Genomic DNA, 19,986 nt, shown 5'->3' with positions numbered 1-19,986 from the left:
TGTGCTCTTGTTGCCTGTGGTTGAGGGGGCACGTACAACTTCTCAGATGCTTTGGTTTAGATGAAAGGAGGGGATATTATTACACGGTAAGATCTGTAGGACAGAGACAGGCTTTGTCTCCTGTTTGCATGTGAGCACGAGATCTAAGCTCCTACCGAAGTACTGGTTACCCTCAGATAATTATCATTAGTCTACCGAGGGAGTGGTGGTTTTTAGAGGGATAGATCCTCTCTGGATGGAAATTGCAAGAGTTCCCCTGAAGTCAAAGGCACTGGAACAATGTACAACAGCAGGGGAGCTTTGCTAAAGACATTAAAGACACAAAGAGACACCAGACATCACTCTAAACAAGCCACTCGCCTCCCTGGAGCAGTAACAACATGTTAGGATAACATTTCTTCTAGGTTAATTAGCCTTGATGAGGGAGGAATTAGCCTTCGTGAGCCATGGGAAACAGGGATAAATAGCCTGCATGGAACAGTGTAGACCTACCCTAGGTGTGTGGTATGACCACATGGGGTAACCTTGAACACATTCACGCTCTCCCTGTGTTTGCTGCAGTGTTACATGTGAGGCTGCAGCAGAGCTGAGGCCAGAAATCCAAGCCCTCAAATCATCACCTCAGTGCTGGAAATGTTTGGAAATCATCCAGATTGTGATACATCCAGCAGAGAGGAATCACCCTGTAGTAGGGAAGAGGGCTGACCAGCAGCAAGGTTGTCCTCTGTATCCCAATGTCCTTCTGCTTTGCCAAGACTCCTGGCCTTGATGTATCCCTTTGTACCCGGAGCTCTTTGCCCTGAAGATGATCCAGACACAGATGCACCAAAACATCCTGGGCTTGCAAATCTGTGTGATCCTTTCCTGGGGTGATAAAACGATCTCCACATGACTCAGGGGGGCATTTTCTGGTAGTGAAGGCTGTGAGACACCTCACATATCATGTTCCTAATTTGTTTGTACACTAAAAGGAATAATATAATTGGAATATGATCTCATTCTGACCTCCATTGACATTTGTTATAAGGGCTCAAGGGGTTTCAGAGGCGTGAGAACAAACCAGCTGGCAAGAACCAGGAAGTTGTGTCTCCCCATTTCTGTGTAGCCCACTAAAAACCTGCCCTCTAAGTGTGCAAGAGTTGATTGTACTGCTGGGCAGCACAGCCTCAACAAGACTTAAGACTGCAAGTTGCCCCAGCTGAAGGATTTGACCCATCTATGAACCACCACTCAACCATAATGATACAAATCCTCCACACTTTTTCCTTGCTCTAGTGAGAGATCACATTGCTGTGGGTTGTAATAATCAGTGGGTCACTGTTATGTCCTGTCCCCAAAGGCTGTCAGGTTGAGGGGCACCCAAGAGTCTCACTACCCTTTCTCACCACTCCATACCTGCTTTCTCACCCTCTTTAGTGCTGAGATGGAGAGTCATGGGCCCTCATTACCCCTCACCACCATGAACTTTGGGCTTGTAGGTGGTTATCCTGCAATTGTAAGGAACAAAATTACTTTTTTCCCCATCCTTTCAGTTAAAAGCACCAGCAAATTGAGCAGAGAGATCTGTCGATAATACAAAGGCCACATCCTACTGCAGTCGGTGTCTAGTAACAGGGACAGATGGGTCAATGTGTGTGCTACTACTGCCCTCTCCTGCCTGCAAGGAGAACAGTGATTCCCAGCCCGGTCTTGTCCAGGTGTTACAGGAGAAACAGGTCCATGACATCATAGCATTTTCCAGCCATACTTCCATATATCTGATACAAGGTACTCCAGACAATCATCAGGAGTTTAAATTGCTCACCAGTCATACCTAAGCTTTAGTTTTGCAGTTTCATTAATTCCACAACTTCCCTGACTCATGACCTTGTGAGTTATGACACCAAAAAAAGTGATGGATTGTTATGCTGCCACCAAAACCAACACAGAAATCCCAGGGTGGTAAAATCTCTCAGGACAAACTTTGCCTATGGAAAGAACTGAAGTGCCAATGCCTGTGTGTGTTGCTGTTGTCCACTGTAGCACGGAGGCAGAAGCCCATAGAAGTGCCTTTGGTGAGATCTTTCACGTGTGGGGTACTGAAGAAAAATAAAGTTATTTCCATAGTTCCTAGAATAAAGGTGAAATTCCATTCTGGATCTAAACACCCAGCTTCAGTGGCTCGATTCAGTTGCCCAAACACAAGCACCTCTTGCCATTTGAGTTGAACTGGGTTATCCAGCTTGGTTACCCACTGCTGCCCCAGGAGCACACAGGTCTCTTTTTCTTACTGTGTTGCATTGCCAGTTATTATGAATGTCTTGGGTATTGCATATTTATGTGTGTGTACCTAAACAGAGCCCTTAATGTCTACAATGGTGAAGCCTCTGGTGTCCAGTAGGAGCTCCCAGGCCTCCTTGTCGTCAAGGGCATCTATACCTTATACTCAAGCAATCCACCCACCCTGAATGGAAGTAGTTCAGCTGCCATGCTCAGAACTGTGGCCCAGGGGCTAGTGAAGGCTAAAGGTTGCTGCTTTAGGTGCCAACAGCCCTCTTTAACACATGGAGGCCACTGAGCTTAAGGCAATACTCTCTTCACAGCACAGTCTTCCACATGAGACAGAGGCAGGGATAGACACATATGTACATAGACCAAAACAGAATACTGTGAATAATGATTTTATTGTAGAATTGATTACAGCCAACACAGAATAGTCAATATCTGACTCACGACACTTTTCTGATATCTGGTTCTTGGGTGGAAACTCTGGAAACTCTACCAGGAATAAATCAGACTCAAGGGTTCACATTTGCCCCACTCTTGTACTCAACACAAGGCATTTTCTTTGGTCACTGATAGGGATCATGGACTGGGTGGGCTCTTGTTCTGACCCAGTACAGAATTTTTTATCTCTTATTTGGCTTACTGGATCATCTAACCATGTATCACAAATCATTAGATGTCTCCCCTGAAGGAGTGGCCAGGACTTATTGTAATTAATCTGTTCTCCCTAGGGCAGCACAATCATCTTTCTTTGCTTTTTCAGTCACAGTCCAGCTCAGCAAATAACTGTCAGCCCCTCTCCCTGTCACTACCCCGGGTGATGTTTTACTGGTAGTGGAGGCCCTGAGACACCACTTTGCCTAGAAATCCCCTTGAAAAAACCCACAAAAACTAGGTTACTGCCTTTTACAGGTTTTCATGTATAATAAAAAAGTTTTTTCTTTTCTTTCTAGCTGCCAACATTCAGTAAAGACTTTTGACATGTGAAGATAGAAGGGAACTTAATTGCACACTTGGTTCTGACACTTTCCTTTGTCAAAATAAAAGAACTTTTAAGATGAACTTTCTCAACAGGTAGAAAGTAAAGGTTGGAGGAAGGAGAGAAGAGCAGTGCTGACAGGGCCGACTGGGGATAGTAGATTGTTTAGAAGCCAAAATGACTGACTGTTTTCAGTTGTTGAAAGGAACTGTTTTTCCTCTAAGGACCTGATTCATTAAAACTGTATGCTGCATTTACATACATTTCTGCTGAATACCTCTCTTTGTCTGAAAGGCTAAGATGATGCTGTCTTTTCAAGCAGTCAGTGTCTGGGTTCATACAGATGACAAGCATTTGCAGAAATCAGGCTTGGATGGGGTCCAGCAGCACAGCAGGAAATAGGTTTCTGCATCTCCTCTCCTCTTAGTCAAGAGAGAGCTGTAGTATTCAAGGTCTGTATCCCCAACTTGTACAACAGTGATATAGTGAAGGGTAAAACAAGTTTAGTATTTTCTTGCTGGTAACTCAGCAATGAAGGACCTTCTAAAGACCTAGAAGCTGAATTTACTCACTTCTTCCATTATACTCCTGTCCCAAAAGACAAGAGTTACAATGAAGAACCCAAATTTTTCTAGGACCAGATGTGCAATGAGTCTTCTAACAGAAATCACGACCACAGAGGTGCTCTTTAGTATTAGAAACTGGCCCCAGGCACAAGGATTCCATCTATGCTAACAAAGTAAACCACACACACACACTGACTCATCAGATTCCAATTGTCCATGCTATTAAAATGTTAGAATGGCTCATTGAATTCTCCCAAACATCTTCTGGGCATGTTCTGTGACATAGCCCACACCAGGGTCTATTCTCAGGAAGCCACAGGGTTTAGGAGACTAGAGAAGCATAACTATGCTGACATCAGATGATGACAAATTGCTTGCAGGTATGAGGACGACCCCTGGCACTCTGTACTTCCCTGGGTGGCACTGTTACTAGGTTAAATGTAGTCACTGTGACTAGTATTAAGTCAATCCAACTAGTATCAGGCAACCTAACTGAATGTCCTGATCATCTGGAGGTGATCATGCCCTCCTGCCCCCCTATCAATGCCTATATTTCCAATACAGGCAATGGAGAAATAATTTCCCTTTTTAGTTAACTGTATCATAAACCAAGTGAAAGTTAATGATGTCTAGTCATCCATGGTCCATATAATATTCTGCTGAGGATAAATGGAGCTGATTTTGTTTGGGTTTTTTTAAAGTATATTGGTAGAATATTCCTAAGCTAATTTGCAAACTGGCCCAATGCAACAACATCACAGGAATGAAAAGGCCTTATTGTCTTAGGTCTTTCCTAGTGTTAGGTCCTATATTGAGGAATCCCAGGGGATAAATTTAACCCTCAGGTGCTGAGGCATCCTGAGAAGCCGGAGGGAAGGCTTGAGAGGGAAGACAATAAGACCATCCATTCTTTACAGAGAAGCTGGGTTTCAATGCTGGTGGGAGACCAGACAAGACAGAGCCTGAATTCCCACTACAAGAGGTCTTTCCTTCAGAACTCCTACTGCTCAATTTGTCTTAAGGGTTGGGGATCAAGAATGCAAATTCAAAATATCCAGGACTTCAACTTGCAGATAAACCGGTGCACACAAGCAAATGTACAAGTATTGGTGTGTTTACACAAAGTAAATAATAAAGCAATTCAAACATTTCAGGCATTTTCTAATGCTAGTTCAGCATTTTCTTAAACTATAAACCTTGCTTCAAATGTACATGAGCTAAGCCAGGCTTAACACTGCCAAACTGGGGCTAGTTCAAGAGAAAAATCACATTTTAAAATGTCAGAGTTAATATGCTTCCAGAGGGGAACTATTCCTGTTCAAGAGATTCTGTGTGTTGTTTGCTCTGAGCATTTGCGGCTGGGAAGCAAGAGATGGATTTGTTTGCCCTTAGTTTCTGTAACAGTACTTCTGCCAAGGAATTCTGTTATGAATGAGATCACTCAGGATAAGGTGACAATGTTATGGGAATCACCTCTGAGGAAAGGATTACACCTGTCTTATTTAAGGATTTCTATTTTTCCATATAGACAAATATGTAAAGAATTCCAAGACCTTCTAAGTCAAGACAGATCACCCCTCGGATCCTCCAGACCGACTCCAATATTAGACCTCGACATCCAGAGACATTTAACACATTTCAGGTATGATTTTGAAAGAGGAACTAAATTAACTAAAATCCATAATTTTGATAAAGACTGCATGTGATGTTTTGATAGTGTTTGTTCTCTTGCTTAAAAGACATCCAAATAAACAATTAACATCCATAATCCCTGGTATCTGTGCCTATAAAAAGTGCAGGTTTGCCCAGCAGTGTAGTTTTCAAGCTCACTGCGTTCAACCTGCTTCTAGGACCACAGTCTGGGTAGAGTAATTTTCCACATCTACTGGCCAAGTACCTTCATCTGTCCAGAAAGTTGTCTTGCTCTGAGTGTGACCCAAGTCACAGGTCACAAGTGGATGGTCCAGAAGTGTAGAAACTCAAGTTCAGAGCCAATATAAATTAAAGTAGAAATAAAAGGAGGAACAGACTGCATCCTTCACAATTAACTAAATAGTTCCAGAACCTCTTCTATGCCACTGAGACCATTTGACATCATCTTACCATGATCATACTATTAACCCTTTGGCTTCTGAAGCAGACTGGTCTCAAAGTATATTACTGACTAAAATAGTTTTACTGCACTAATTCACTAATTTACTAAGCAACACCCTGGAAAAGTCTGGGAGAATGAAAGCTGGCTCAGACTAAAAAGCCAGAGATTGCTACTATATTTAGCCCAAGCTCCTGGGCCTGTGCCCTAGAAATATTTAATGTACTGGTTTAAACAGCCTAAGAAGCTCTTATGAAGACAAAAACCCATGGCACATGCACGCCAACTCCAAATTTCATCAGACTTTTATCCAAGTTGTGGATAAAAGTGTGTAGATGTTTTGGGATCAGAAAGATTTATTAGCCCAGGAGTTGCAGTGCAATTTCCTGTTTTTTTTGCTTTAGGCAACGTGTTAGATAAAGTGAAGAGTGAGGTGGGAACTTCCAGAGGGCCACTTTGAAATAGGGGTCATCTAAGATATTTATCAAAGATAAGTTTGATGAAACGTCCTAGAGGTGCTCCCGTCTTTGCTCAGACCACAGAGGAGAATACATAACTAGATGAGGCTACAGATTTTTGGTTTTTTTCATTAATTAGCTGATATATGAAAAAACCATCACGTAAAGGATTGTTCCAGAGTGTTGTTTACAGAATATAACACCAAGCAGATTTTATAGTCCTATATAGTCCTATAAAGACTGTTGTATATTCTCTGGCACAGCCAGCTGAGCCACTCTTTTTCCATTGGCTGGGCAGACAACTTCTGTGTCCCAATATCCAAACATCTGCTAGTTATTAAGATTCTGATAGAGCATGAGGCACCCAGCAGCCACATACTAATGTTTAAACTAATGTTTAGTCCCTCAGACTTTGAATAGAATCCAAAATACCCACCATCCCACTTCTTCCGTCCAGCTGTTGGGGTGTGGGGAGAGGCAAAGGTAATTCCTGGTCCACAAATACACACATGCCTGTTTATTCTTACACATCTGTGCATCCTATGCATATGCAATCACACCTAGACTACCCCACTTCTATTCTCATGCACAGGCACACACATACCACTTGGGTGTATTATACTTTCCCTTATATATACACACTCCAAAACACCTGACTACACTTATTTATGCAGAATACTCATAGAGGGATTTTAATGGGCTACCTAAGCTTGCGGAAAAAAAGATAATTCCCTGTAACATCCACATAGAGTACATGTGATATAAGGTAGCTAAACCCCAGGGATTCCTGTGTTTAAAAAAGAAATAGCAGTCAGGATAAAATGCTGAATGCTTCAGCTACTAAAGCTGTCAACTGGTACAGCTCCCATCCTTCTTTCTCTGCTGCACTTCAGTAGGTAGGAGTACAAAGCTTCTGCAGGCAGCTCCTGGATCATTCAGTCCTTTCTTTCAATCTGCTGTGGGCACTGAGTGTTGGACTGAAGATGGGCACCTGGACAAGTACAGGTCTTGATCCTACACAGACACTTCCCTGGATTTAAATCAGTCCTCTCTGATTGTGCTTGTGGAATGATGAGTGCTGACAGGCCCAGACACTGAGCTCAGACCATATTCCTTTTCCATCTAGTGCAGAGATGTTGAGGTCAGATCAGCTCCTGACCCAGACCTCTAAGTCTACTCTCCTACATGCAGGTGCCTCCATTTCAGCCAGCTGTGTATCTTCTGCTATGGTCTCTGGGCATCTCAGGCCTGTATAGCCTGGGAAATCTGCATTACGGTTAAGCAGGTCTAACACAGACACCTACATCAGTGTGGCTTAAATTTCTCTCTAAACTTCACTGACTGAACAGTCTGGTCTAGATCTCCAGCTGAGTGGGAGCTTGTCCAACCACGCTAGACATTTATACTGTAAACAGCTGAATAGAGTGTAGGCAAAAAAATCATTATTCCTTTCCCCTAAATCCAGCAACCTTCACTCCTAGGTCATCCCAACCCCTTCTGCCAAAATTTGTCTTCCTGAGATTGCGTCCCATAGAACCATAGAATCATAGAATGGTTTGAGTTGGAAGGGACATTAAAGCTCATTTTACTCCAACCCCAACTGAACCATGGGCAGGGACACCTTCCACTAGACCAGATTGCTCCAAGCCCCATTCAACAGGGCCTTGAACAATTCCAGGGATGGGGCATCCATGAGATGCTCCAAATATCACAGAAGGCATTTAAGTCTGTTTTAAATGCCAGAGAAGGTGTGAGGATATGATTCACCATGTTTTCCAGGAGCATTAACTATTTTCTGTGTCAGGTTTCCAACACTGACTGGTGACAAACCACTGGGTTTCTCTGTGTTTCTCTGAGGAATGACCCTCAAACTGAACCAACCTGTGTCACAGGAAATTGGACCTGATCAGCTGGGGATGAGAGAAGTGGAAGAAATTCTTGGTACCCCAACACACAGAGAAAGCTTGATTGTCTTAATAAGTGGCTGGTCCTGATTATACATATGAAATTAATGTTATTTATGACCAAAATGCCCAAGAGCTGTTGGTGCTCTACAAATAGGTCTGTAGCAGAGGAGACATAGGTCTGAAGCAGTGACTCCATACAGTCATCACAAGTTTTATAGCACCTATATGTTAGATGTTATCTATCTATATACTTGTTCAATAGTGAACTTTTCATCTTCATTTATACCTTTATTCTAGAACACTGTTTTTTTCCCCAGTAAATCCTCTGTTTCTATGCTGTAGAATTCTCTACATGGGTATGGGACCAAAGTATTTTATTTGGCAAGAATAAGTCAAAACCTTTCTCTAGAATCTCTGATAAGGTTTTGTGAAGGTTTTTAGCATAAAAATAATATGTTTTTGAACCACTATCAAATATGAGCAGATTTTTGATCATAGGAAAGCTCATATGGTTTTCTGTTGTTCATTCAGATTTAATACAACAAGAAGAGGTTCAGAAATTTTGCCTTGTAAATCATAACAAAGGCAGCATAGAAACAAGAAGATGATAAGTTGGTATTTTTTACTTTTATGTATATCCCTATGCCATATCAAAAGTGTTCGAAGTTTGGATGGGGCTTGGAGCAACGTGGTCTAGTGGAAGATATCCCTGTCCATGACAGGGGATTGGAACTAGATGGCCTCTAAGGTCCCTTCCAGCCCATACCATTTTATGTTTCTATGACATCATGTCTGAAAGAAAAAGAGATTTTTTTATGACTATAAAAATTCAGAGGAATCACACAAATCTCTATTATTTAAATAAGTACTAAGATAGCGAAAGACTTTTTGAAAAGCTATAACATCTGATCCATACAGTGGAATCTGATCCAGCACTACTATCTTGGGGTGAAATGGAGTTTTCTTTAGGAATAAATTACCCTGCAGCTTTTGAGCATGGAGTTATGCGCTCCACTGGCTTCTGATGTTACTTACTCAGTGTTAATTATTAAGACCAGAGTTCACAGACTGGCACAGGTCAGTTTGAAGCAGTTCTTCCTGTTTCCTCTGTTTTAAATCTTCAAGCCCACAGTTCTGTCTGAAGTTTTTCTGCTGAGTCCGAATTCATCAAGACCTGTAAACATGTGTCCAACCTGAAGTACAGGATAGTCCCCGTGAAGGGATCAGAAGTGCTGGGCTTGCTCAAACTCCAAACTCAAAGTTCACATAAAGCATAAAACAGGGGAAATCTTCAAAGGAGCTGCCAGTGAGCCTGAAAACTGCTGAATTTTGCACAACTTTATGCAAAAAAAGAGGCTTCTCTACACCCTTGGTACAACAGTGTTGGTGCAGCTGCTCTCTGAGATGTCCATCCAACCTGAATTCAGAAAACTCAATTCTCCATGAAGAATGATTTTCCAATATTGTTTGATCAGGAGCAGACAATTCTGTAGAGCCTTAAATTTGTAGCAGCAATTGTTGTGCACTATCTGAACCAGGGCTGTATTATGTTTGCTTCATTCAACATTCCTCCCTCTTCAATATATTTTGGAGGATATTACTGCAGAGAAGTTATATTGATAACTTCAGTTATCAATGTGCTGTTGAAGTTATATTGATAACTTCAAATAACCTCAAATATATTAATATTAGCAAATAGAAGTAGTGCCAGGGCACAGGCATTTGCTACCTGTGCTGCTCTTTATTTGCAGTATTTCTGGTGTTTTTTTGCCGGGTCTGACTAACACTGTCTCAAACCATTCCTGAGCACAGTGGTGCGCATAATGTCAATAATATATGTGTAACTTGAGAATTCATGGAAGCACCAGCCCTTATTACAGCCCAGTCAGGTGCCTTACCTGTGCTATAAATTTAGATTTACAGAACTCCAGCCTTATCAGAGCTGGATCATAAACCTCATGGGCTAAATGTTGGGACAGCTTAGATTTCTAAGCATTATACAAGTGTTCAAGAAGAGGTGATACATTTTAGAGCTACCTAAGCTGTCTTTCAGCTCTTCTGTGAGCTGAAAGGATTGGAAGAGACCTTAAAGATCATTTAGTTCCAACCCCCTGCTGTGGACAGGAACACCTTCCACTAGACTGGGTTTCCATCCAGCCTGGCCTTGAACACGTTGAACAAAATCCTGTGGGTTGTATCTGGCCTGAAAGTCACCACTTGAGTTATCCCATACCTAGTTTTTGAGGACAGAATAAGGACTAAGCCACAGGGCAAACAAAATCCTGGAAAAATTAATTTCTATTACTAAGTGCTGAGACTTTTCATCCAGATACATGAGCATCTTATTGTTGTCCTCTAAAGGCTGTCCTCTAATGCCTGTAAAGGCATTTATGAGTTTGTTATAGAAGAGAGCAAAGTCAGCATATCAGTATTAGAAAAGAAATCCAGATTTTCTACAGCTTTAATGAGAAGTACCTATTTTTCTCACCATTTGCTTCCAAAGTGGAGTGAGCTACAGGAAAGGGAGAGTTTGTGTACTCTCGCTTTGCTAATGAAGCTAAAGGTGACTAAAGATATTCCCTAGCTTCAGTTTCAGAACCTTAGGGTGACTCACCTGGTTGGTGAATCTGGAGATCTAGGGTCATTTTAGGTGTAAAAGGACATCCTGTCTCACATTCATCTGCTACTCCCTCAGTCCAAGGGTATTTTGTGAGTCCTGCATCACATCTACCAACCTTATAGATAACTTTAAACATCTCATGGTATCTCTGGCTACATGGATTAACCTGTGTGTTCACTTTCCAACCCTCCTCTTGAAGCTGTTCCCCTTCGCAGAAGGAAGGTTAAGGCTGGACAGAGAATGAACCCTTGAGTATCGTTATATCACATTGTAGTATTTTAAGTATCGTAATGTAGTGGCTTCTGCAACAAACCAAAGCTGGAGTTCTCATCTAGGATCCCGCTTTATTCATTTCACACTTAAATCTATTGATAAAATACCAAACCAGACCTCAGTTTGTACATTCTCTCTTCTATTCCACTGTTATATCTGAGATTCATCCAGGAACCTGAAAGTCACACTGACATGTGTCTTCATGTCTTTGCCTTCATAACCTGCCCTTGCATCAGAAATTATTTGAGAGGTTTTTTTTAAATTTTTGGCAGAATTTATTTCAGTTCCCCAAAATCTCATGTAAACTAGAGTTAACCAGAAAACCCACCAAAAGTGACCCACGTTCTGTGCTGGAAAGCCAAAAACATAACACAAAAACCTTTCAAAGGGAAGACTTGCTGAGATCATACTCGAGAGATCTGTGTCTTGGTTTGTACATACAGACTCCTTGACCTCGTTAATCATCCTCTTAGTCTCACTTTCTTCACTTCTAAAATTGGGTATAGACATTTCTTCTACATCTGCTTTTGGGACACTTGTGTCTATAAGAATCTGGGGTGTTTGGAAATTTCAGAAATCCTACTAATGCCATCCATCATATAGGGAAAAATGAACACCCACCGATTACTGAAGCTGTATTTGATCCTTTAACTTCAAGGTTACATTTCATCAAGACACAAAATCACACCCAGATCTTCTATTTTATGTATAAAAGAAAAAGACAGTAAAACAGCAAAGGGAAAAGTACTTTCTTGTAAGCGACATTTCTTTCAGTGCAGAGACCTTATAAAAACAGACCAAAAAAAAAATAATAGGTTCAGAATACTAAAGTTGGGTAATGAAAGCAATCAGCATCCTCACCAATTGTTCTGTGTTCTGATTCATATCCAACTGATATGAAATACCCTTTCCATGAGACGGTTTGAGACAGGAGTTTTGTCTCTTAGCCTGGAGCTGTCAGCCTCCTGCCAGAGCCTGGCATCACACTGACGAGGTGACACAGAAAGTGACAGACAAGAAACCAGAGTCACAGACTTCGGGAGCAGCGAGAAAGGAACATCCTTCCTTCTGGAGGGAAGAAGGGACCAATGAAATGGGTTTTGAAGCTCAATGTGTTTTTTAAATTGTAACAAGGAGCCAAGCCCGAAGCCTTACCTGCCTTTAAAGATGTTCTCACCCCCTTTTATATATTTATAAAGGTTCTCGCTTTTTTTACGCTTCTTTGCTTATCAGGAGGTAGAGCAGCTGCTGTCATAATTCCAGTCGTCTCGATTAGCAGCAGCCTTCTGTTGGGAGGCACGGACTGGAAGAAGCCCGATGCACAGTGGAGTTTGTGGTGAAACACCTCTGGTGCCCTCTAGAGTTCCCTGATTTAGGAGCTCTCTCGAACAGGCTTTGGATTTAGCTGAGGCAAAACGCTGGTGTCCAGTGCTGAGGCACCAAGAAACAACAAATTGATTCTTTCTCTTTTCTCTCTCTTTTTTTTGTTGTTTAATTTTATTTTATTTCTTTTCTTTGTCTCTTTATTTACCACAAGTATTAGAGTGCCTTTCCTCTGGGATTTTTCCCTCACTCCCTTTCCAAGGGATTCCTTTTTTGATCTTTCCATAGCGAGGTCTCAATCACCTTCTCCTACTCTGCCCATGAACAAAATCCTTTTGGAAGGGTGTGAATTTCTAATATTGCTTATGATTTTTATCATGAGTTTTATGATACTATTAAAGCCACAATTTATGGAGTCAAGAAAACAGATGAAAATCTGTTTTCTGTATCCACTTCATTAACAAATTAACAAATACATTCCATAATCATGGGAAAAGAAACAAATATACTTTCATCATTGTTTTTCAATCCAGTAGTTCATATTTCTTAAAACATTTAAGGAACTCTCACATTTACCAAAATAAGGAATCTTTGGTCTACAGCTCAGAAACACTCCAGAATATTGGATATGTCTTGGATGTTTCAGATGTTGCCTACACAGTCCTTCTAGTGTGGAAAATCAGTGCCAAGGTCAAAAATACACGGAAATTTGGAAATAGGGCGCATCAGCTCTAGCACTCCCTTCTTACTTTCTCAGTTGCTTTTACACATGGTAGAAGGAGGTCCATCTGCTTAGGAGGACAAGTGTTAATACACTTGTTTGAGTATGAACAGAAAAAAAAGATGAGGGCCTACTTTGAAGGCAACTTCTGTATGTGCTGTTTGCCACTCTGATCTATAAACTACTTATTCCTGTAATATATACTGGCCACATTCCAACTTTGAATATCAGTCTAAGTTAGGCCTAGTGACCTTCTGAAGGAGATTTATCACAATTTAATTCTCTGGAGAACTTTCACAGGACAGATCTTGAAATCAACAGAAGCACCTCAAAGTCAATATATTCAACTCTATCTTCAAATGTTACTTGTATTAGGGAAGAGATACAAATATTTTACAATTTCCTTTACAGCCATCAAAAGTCTTATCAGACTTTACTATCTGTCATCTGCTGTGAATTGTTGAATTTGGATAATCACTAAGCAGTTTCCACATTCAAAGTTCTGAGAAAGTCTGACCAATAGGTTCAAGCTTGCTTTGTCTTCATCATCATTGTTTTAAAGCTCTTATTTATTTTAAATGAGGGTGTAAACATTCCTTGCAGATGGCCCTTACCCCCCCCCACTGAGAGGGAAGCTGTTTCTTCTGCTGCCTGTCGGAGCTTCAGCAGCCTGGGGTGTGGAGGAGTCCTTGAGGTAGTTGCCAAACGAGACTCCAAGCCTTCAGGCACACTTGGATCTTTTCACTTTTAAGTAAGGCCATCATTAAAACATGAGCAGACATAATTGCATCATAGCACTGGGCAGAATTGCAGGACTGGATGTCCTTAAGCATCGGGATTCATAATATGTTGGCCTGATACTCATTGCCTTCTTCCTGCAGCTCTCCAGTACCAGACTCAGAAATTTCAGCCTTGCCTTTTAGAGCAATAAAGTTGGTTTATAGGAGCTGTAATGGGATGCACTACAAAGCTGAGTATGCCCAGAAGACTCCATTATGAAACCACCATGTTTAATTTTAGACTTATAAACCCAAAAGAAATTATTATAATGAAAGCAACTCCTTTCATAGGTGTGAAGCACACCAAAAATGAACCAATTTCAGCGTGAACTCAATTAGCCTGGAAAGTCAGGCAGCTAAATTTGACTTTCAGGAAACATATTTGAATGCTTTGCCATTACTCTTCCGTCTGTCATGTCTGATTTAAATGTAAAATCAGATTTTCTCCCCAACTTGAAACTTACTTTCATCAGCAAAGGGAAATTAAACAACTTTCTTAGATTTTTCAAAGACTTTTAACTTGCAGAGAAATAAAGTCCACCAAAATTAGAGCAAGGGGAATTACTGATAGAAATGTAAGATAAAGTAGGAGATAATATCTCTCGGCCTTTTTATGCTCATTACCTAAAGTGAAGCTAATAAAATACACCCTCACAGGAGCTTGGCAAGAAGGGGTGGTCAGAAATTTTCTATAGAATGGTTTCTCTTAATAAGCTCCATGGGAAAATTAATAGGCTCTGCATATCCCCATCTGTGGAGAAGCATATACTCATCAGGAACTGAAAGTAGAGTTGCCATGAGACTCTACAGCATCATTTCACTAAAAAAGAGTTGGCTTTTTAATAAGAAATACAATGTTGTATTGGTAAGAGCTGCCATATATAATGATCACTGGTAATTAAGAGGCTAAACTGGAAAGAAGATGGACCCCTTACTCATCCCATAAAATCCTTTTTTTCTATGAACACTAGTTTTTAAACCACAAGTTTCATATTCTGTTCAGAATAAAGTAGCCATATGTAAGTGTTTCTATGTAAGCTGGATGTCTATACTTCCCATGTAGTCAATGAAGATCTAGGGTAAGATACAGCTGAGCCTTTTTAGAAGCTATCAGGTATTCCGTCAGTCCACTGCTGCTTTAAAAGGGTGCTGTTCTCCTATAAACCCTCTGCATTATTACCTGTTCACCTGACATAGATACCTCTTTACCACAGAGCATCTCAAATATCACCCAACTCACATTTTTATTCAGCTTGACGGAGTTCTCAGTGTAGCCAGAAGGATGGTGCAGCTCATCCTGAAGGAGGCACATCCACTTAACGTGCTAAATCATTCTCCAGATTTCTCTGGCTGTACTGAATGAAGTCCCAGGGCTCAGTTCAGTTGCATAAACAATGTGAGACGCACAGGGGTGACCTCCCGGTGTCAAAACACCTAAAAGCAAGGTGGATTTCAGTCCTATATCCTATTTAGCAAATCTGTGCAGATGTTCCAGATGTCATGGAACATCTCAAATCACTGTAGATTCTTATAGATAAGAAACTACCTTAAATCCCCTTTGCTGGTAATGGGAGTTTAGGCACCATTGATGTAAATACCTACAAGTTGGTACCTACACTTACATACCTTAAATTTTTGTCCTATTCTGGTATTTTCCACAGTCTTGTTCAACATTTCAGAACATTAAAGTTTGTTCTGACTGCTACAGATCATTTCTGAAGCAATCTCTGTAAGTTTTCAAGGTAGTATTCCCATTTTACTCTGCAGGGTGCATTGAGCTATCAAATAAACACAGTATTATTACTTTTGTTCACAAATTGAAAGAATTAATGATGGAAGACCAGAAAGTTTCTTTTCAATTTAATCCTTTGATAAACTTACTATTTACTTTACCTTGTTGAACTCTACATCTCCCTGAAAGGAGGTTGTAGCCAGGTAGGGGTTAGTCTTTTCTCCCAGCTAACAAGGGATAAGAGGAAACGACCTCAAGTGGTGCCAGGAGAGGTGTAGATTGGATATTTGGAAAAATTTCTTCACTGAAAGGGTGATCAGTCATTGGAAAAGGCTGCCCAGGGAAGTGGTAAAATCACCATCCCTCAAAGTGTTCAAAAATATGTAGATATGTTGCTGAGAGACGTGGTTTAGTGGTGGCTTGGCACTTGGTGATTTAGTGCTGGGTTCATGGTTGGAATTGATGGCCTTAGAGGTCTTTTCCAACCTAAAGGATTCTGTGATTATATGATTTGTATCTACTGGAAACAAATTATTTCAGATACTACCTACTTCTAAAATAAATAAACTAATTTCTTTTGCGTGTAAGATTATAAATATTTTTTTATATGTCTCGGTGTAGTCAGTTCCCCAAGTCAAGACCCAGAAGATCACACAAGCAGTGTAAAAATCTTGTGAGCTCCATCACGTTTCCATTTCTCTAGATTTAGGAAGATTAGAAAAGATGATAAAATGCAACACAAAATCTTGAAATCAGCTGACTCTTAAAGTGACTTGAAAGCTCTTAAAATACTCTTATTTGTATTTTACTTCTAGTCTAGTTTTTACTGCTATCAAAAGCATGACTTACAATGGTGATGATGATTTTGATTTTTCTGGTGTGCCAGGCAGTTCTAAAAAGAAAATAAAATTAAACTGAGGTATGTTTACCTCTTTTTTATGCTAAATTATAAAGATCCAGATATTGCTACAAGTCCAGGCTTCAAGTCCAAACTTCATTTGGTATTATTAATTGATGTCTGCAAAATACTCCTTGTAAATATTTAATCATCATTTTCCTCTTGTTAATAACTGGAGATAAACATAAATTCCTGCTTTGAAAAGTGCCTGGAGACTGATGGATAAATATTCTAAATGCAAGTTATTTGTTAATGGCCTTTTAGAGACCTTTTATAAATGCAAGTTATTTGTTAATAGCCTTTTAGAGACCTTTTATAAAAGGCTGTGCCTCTCCCAATCTGAAATGGGGAGATATTTCCAAACTGAGCTCTCATTTTGGTTAGGATTCACATATCTTTGGTGTCTTCCCCAGGATACCAGCTTTCCTAGCAAACAGGTTTCCCATGTCTAGCAGACAGATCACCCTAAAATACTTCCAGCATTCTGGCAGTTGTCCATGTCCTGTAAAACCTCTTTCCCCTTGGTCCTCACTTTTGCACTTTTTTCTAAAAGTGCTGGAAAGATTGAAAATCCAAAGAGCAGAGGAGACAGGTTGTCACTGAAGTGAAATGTTCCTATTTCTGGCCCACACATGAATTAAATTAAATTAAACCCTACATTAAATCGGGGTTTGCTGGTGTGGTGCCTGAGACACCCAGAGAGACTATAAGGAAAAGTCTTAATTAGCATGGGATAGGAAATAGTTGGGTTTTTTTCTAAGAATCACTATGATTTGGATTTTTTTTTTTCCTCTCACACAAACCAATATAAAGTATTGATTTCTCAAAACTGTCCACAAACTCAAAAATCAGCTTCTGTTCCTTTCGCTTTCTTTCTTCCCTGAGCAGAATTAGAATAACTGAAATCACTTCAATGGCATTTCTAATTTTGAAATAATTTTACATTTATGTTTCTAAATTAAAACTAAAAATCTGGAGGATTTGGATAGGGGTTTTATTTTTTTTCACTTACCACTTGTCAAAATGAGGCATTATAACAATGGGAATAACTTGGTTGCCCATAGTAAGACGTGCAATAAAACTTGAGTTTCTGTGGCCCTTACTGTACACATAATATTTAGGCAAATGGGATTGAATTCAGTTGCCTAAAAAATGGTCTCTAGTGCAATTTCTGATATCCTGAGGTAGGTGAGACATCCTGCAGTGCTGCATCCAGCTCTGGGGTCCCCAACACACGAAAGACATCGCCCTGTTGGAGCAAGTTCAGAGGAGTCCACAAAGATGATTAGAGGGATGGAGCAGCTTTGCTGTGAGGAAAGGCTGAGAGAGCTGGGTTATTCAGAAGAGAAGAGAAGGCTCCAAGGAGACCCTAGATCCCCTTCCAGTACTTAAAAGGGCTCCATGAGGGCTGGAGAGGGACTTTGGACAAGGACCTGGAGTGACAGTACAAGGGGGAATGTCTTCCCACTGCCAGAGTGCAGGGTTAGATGGGATATTGGGAAGAAATTCTTCCCTATGAGGGTGGTGAGACCCTGGTACAGGTTTCCCAGAGAAGCTGCAGCTGCCCCATCCCTGGAAGTGTTCAAGGCCAGGTTGGACAGGGCTTGGAGCAACCTGGGCTAGTGGAAGGTGTCCCTGCCCATGTCAGGGGGTGGAACTGGATGGGTTTAACTGTGATTCTGTGATCCTCACAGAGACAGTATCCAAGAGACAGGATATGTGGGAAACTTGAACACTTCTGGATATGCAGGTGGAAGCCAGTCTGAATGCCCAAAACATCTCAAATCACTGCAGATACACGTGTGTGCACTGAAATCCTTCTCTAAACTGAAATGAGATTAGCCTACAATAGCTCTACCTGGTAACTACATTAACACTTCATTTCAGTAACTGTTAAGTGAAGAACACCAGTGAAATTCAGCTACTTTGCAGTGCAGGAATAACAATGATAAAAACTCAGTGTTATCTTGAAAAAAAACCCCCTTATTTCAATGAAAGGTGCAACAGGATAAATCTATACCACTAAGTTCAACACTACCAGGGCAGCATTGTTGGAACTGGGTTATTTTTGCTATTAGTCGGTTAGGATGGTCCATAAATTCAGCCTGGCTAAACTAACCCTGTGTGACACATTTTCTGGTCATTGCTTGGGTCAGGGTCTACTCCCAAGAGGCAGTTCAGATTTCACTCTGTTGGATACTCCAAGAGCTTAACAGCATGGGTATGACCAAACCATGCCAGTTGTGCTGAGGGTTGGAGATTGTATCCTTGGCATTGCTGAATTTCCTGGTACAGATTCAGTTCACGTATGGTCAGGTCATGTTCAAGAGCTATAGAATCATAAAAATTGGAAAACACCTCCAAGATCATCAAGTCAACAAAGTTTGATCTAGAACTGTAAATTAATCACACAGAAATCCTTTTATTTATGTGAGAAAGGGGGAGCCAGACTTTCTGGGACTGGAAAATTATCAGTATTGAAGAGCCAAGGGTACGGATCCTCTCTTGGCTCCTCTGAAGTCAACAACCCAGTGTCAGTCTGCAGCAGCCGAGGGTCTGTCCCACGGTGTTTCAGAACTGAGGCTCCTTCCAAAACCCACCTTTGAAGCTGTATGCAGTCTGCTGTTTGGCTCTACTCCTTTCTTTTCAGTTTTTCCCACAGGTAATAAATAGTTTAGGGAGCAAATCTTGAATTTCACTGTAGCAAAATGAGTGTACTGTAAACTCCTCGATGAGCGCATTGATATTTATGTGCGTGTGTGTATTTCTTTTTCTTTTTTTTGTTTCCTCTGTCTCCTTCCCATTTGCAGTTTGATCACTCATGGTTTTGGAACTCCTGCAATATGTGCTGCCCTAAGCACTTTCCAAACTGTTCTCAGTGAAATGCTGAACTACTTGGAAAAGCACACATCGCACAAAAACGGAGGAGCGGCGGAATCCGGCCAAGGACACGCCAACTCGGAGAAAGCCCCCCTGCGGAAAACTTCAGAGGCTGCTGTGAAAGAGGGCAAAACAGAAAAGACAGACTAGCTACATCAAACAGAATCTATTTCGAGAGAGTCTTGCTGCTGATATTTTTTTTAAATATATATATCATTGAGGGCAATTTATCTCCAGTGGACCAAATCCCAAAAAAGAAAAAAAAAAAAAAAAAAGGGGGGGGGGGAAAAAAAAAGGAAAAAATCAAAAAAAGAAAATAAAAAAAAGAGAAAGATTAAAACAGAGAGAAAGAGAGCGTGAGAGAGGAAAGTATTCAACCCTAAGAACAGCAGTGTACAGTAATTGTGTGATGAAATTGTCACTTTTTTAAAGTTTATGTTGCTCTAAACTGCTTTTTTGTGCACGTAGTATTTGATTGTTCTGAATGATACAC

General features: G+C 40.7%; 1 protein-coding gene across 4 annotated transcripts in view; it reads left to right on the top strand.

The window, feature by feature from the left end:
• Positions 1-19,754, top strand: part of TFAP2D (transcription factor AP-2 delta) — a 46,936-nt gene extending 27,182 nt beyond the window's left edge. For all 4 annotated transcript variants that reach the window (XM_027738344.2, XM_027738343.2, XM_027738346.2 and 1 more), the window contains 2 exons: positions 5,339-5,452; positions 19,424-19,754. In XM_027738344.2, coding sequence (XP_027594145.1) covers positions 5,339-5,452; positions 19,424-19,643 — 334 coding nt within the window. In that variant the 3' untranslated portion in view covers positions 19,644-19,754. The remainder of the gene's footprint in view (positions 1-5,338; positions 5,453-19,423) is intronic.
• The last annotated feature ends 232 nt before the right edge of the window (positions 19,755-19,986 follow it).

Source organism: Pipra filicauda, unplaced genomic scaffold, assembly GCF_003945595.2.
Source record: "Pipra filicauda isolate LSUMZ 115617 unplaced genomic scaffold, ASM394559v2 scaffold155_size1731166_pilon, whole genome shotgun sequence".
NCBI classification, from domain to species: Eukaryota; Metazoa; Chordata; class Aves; order Passeriformes; family Pipridae; genus Pipra; species Pipra filicauda.
This window is presented reverse-complemented; position numbering and strand designations above follow the sequence as displayed.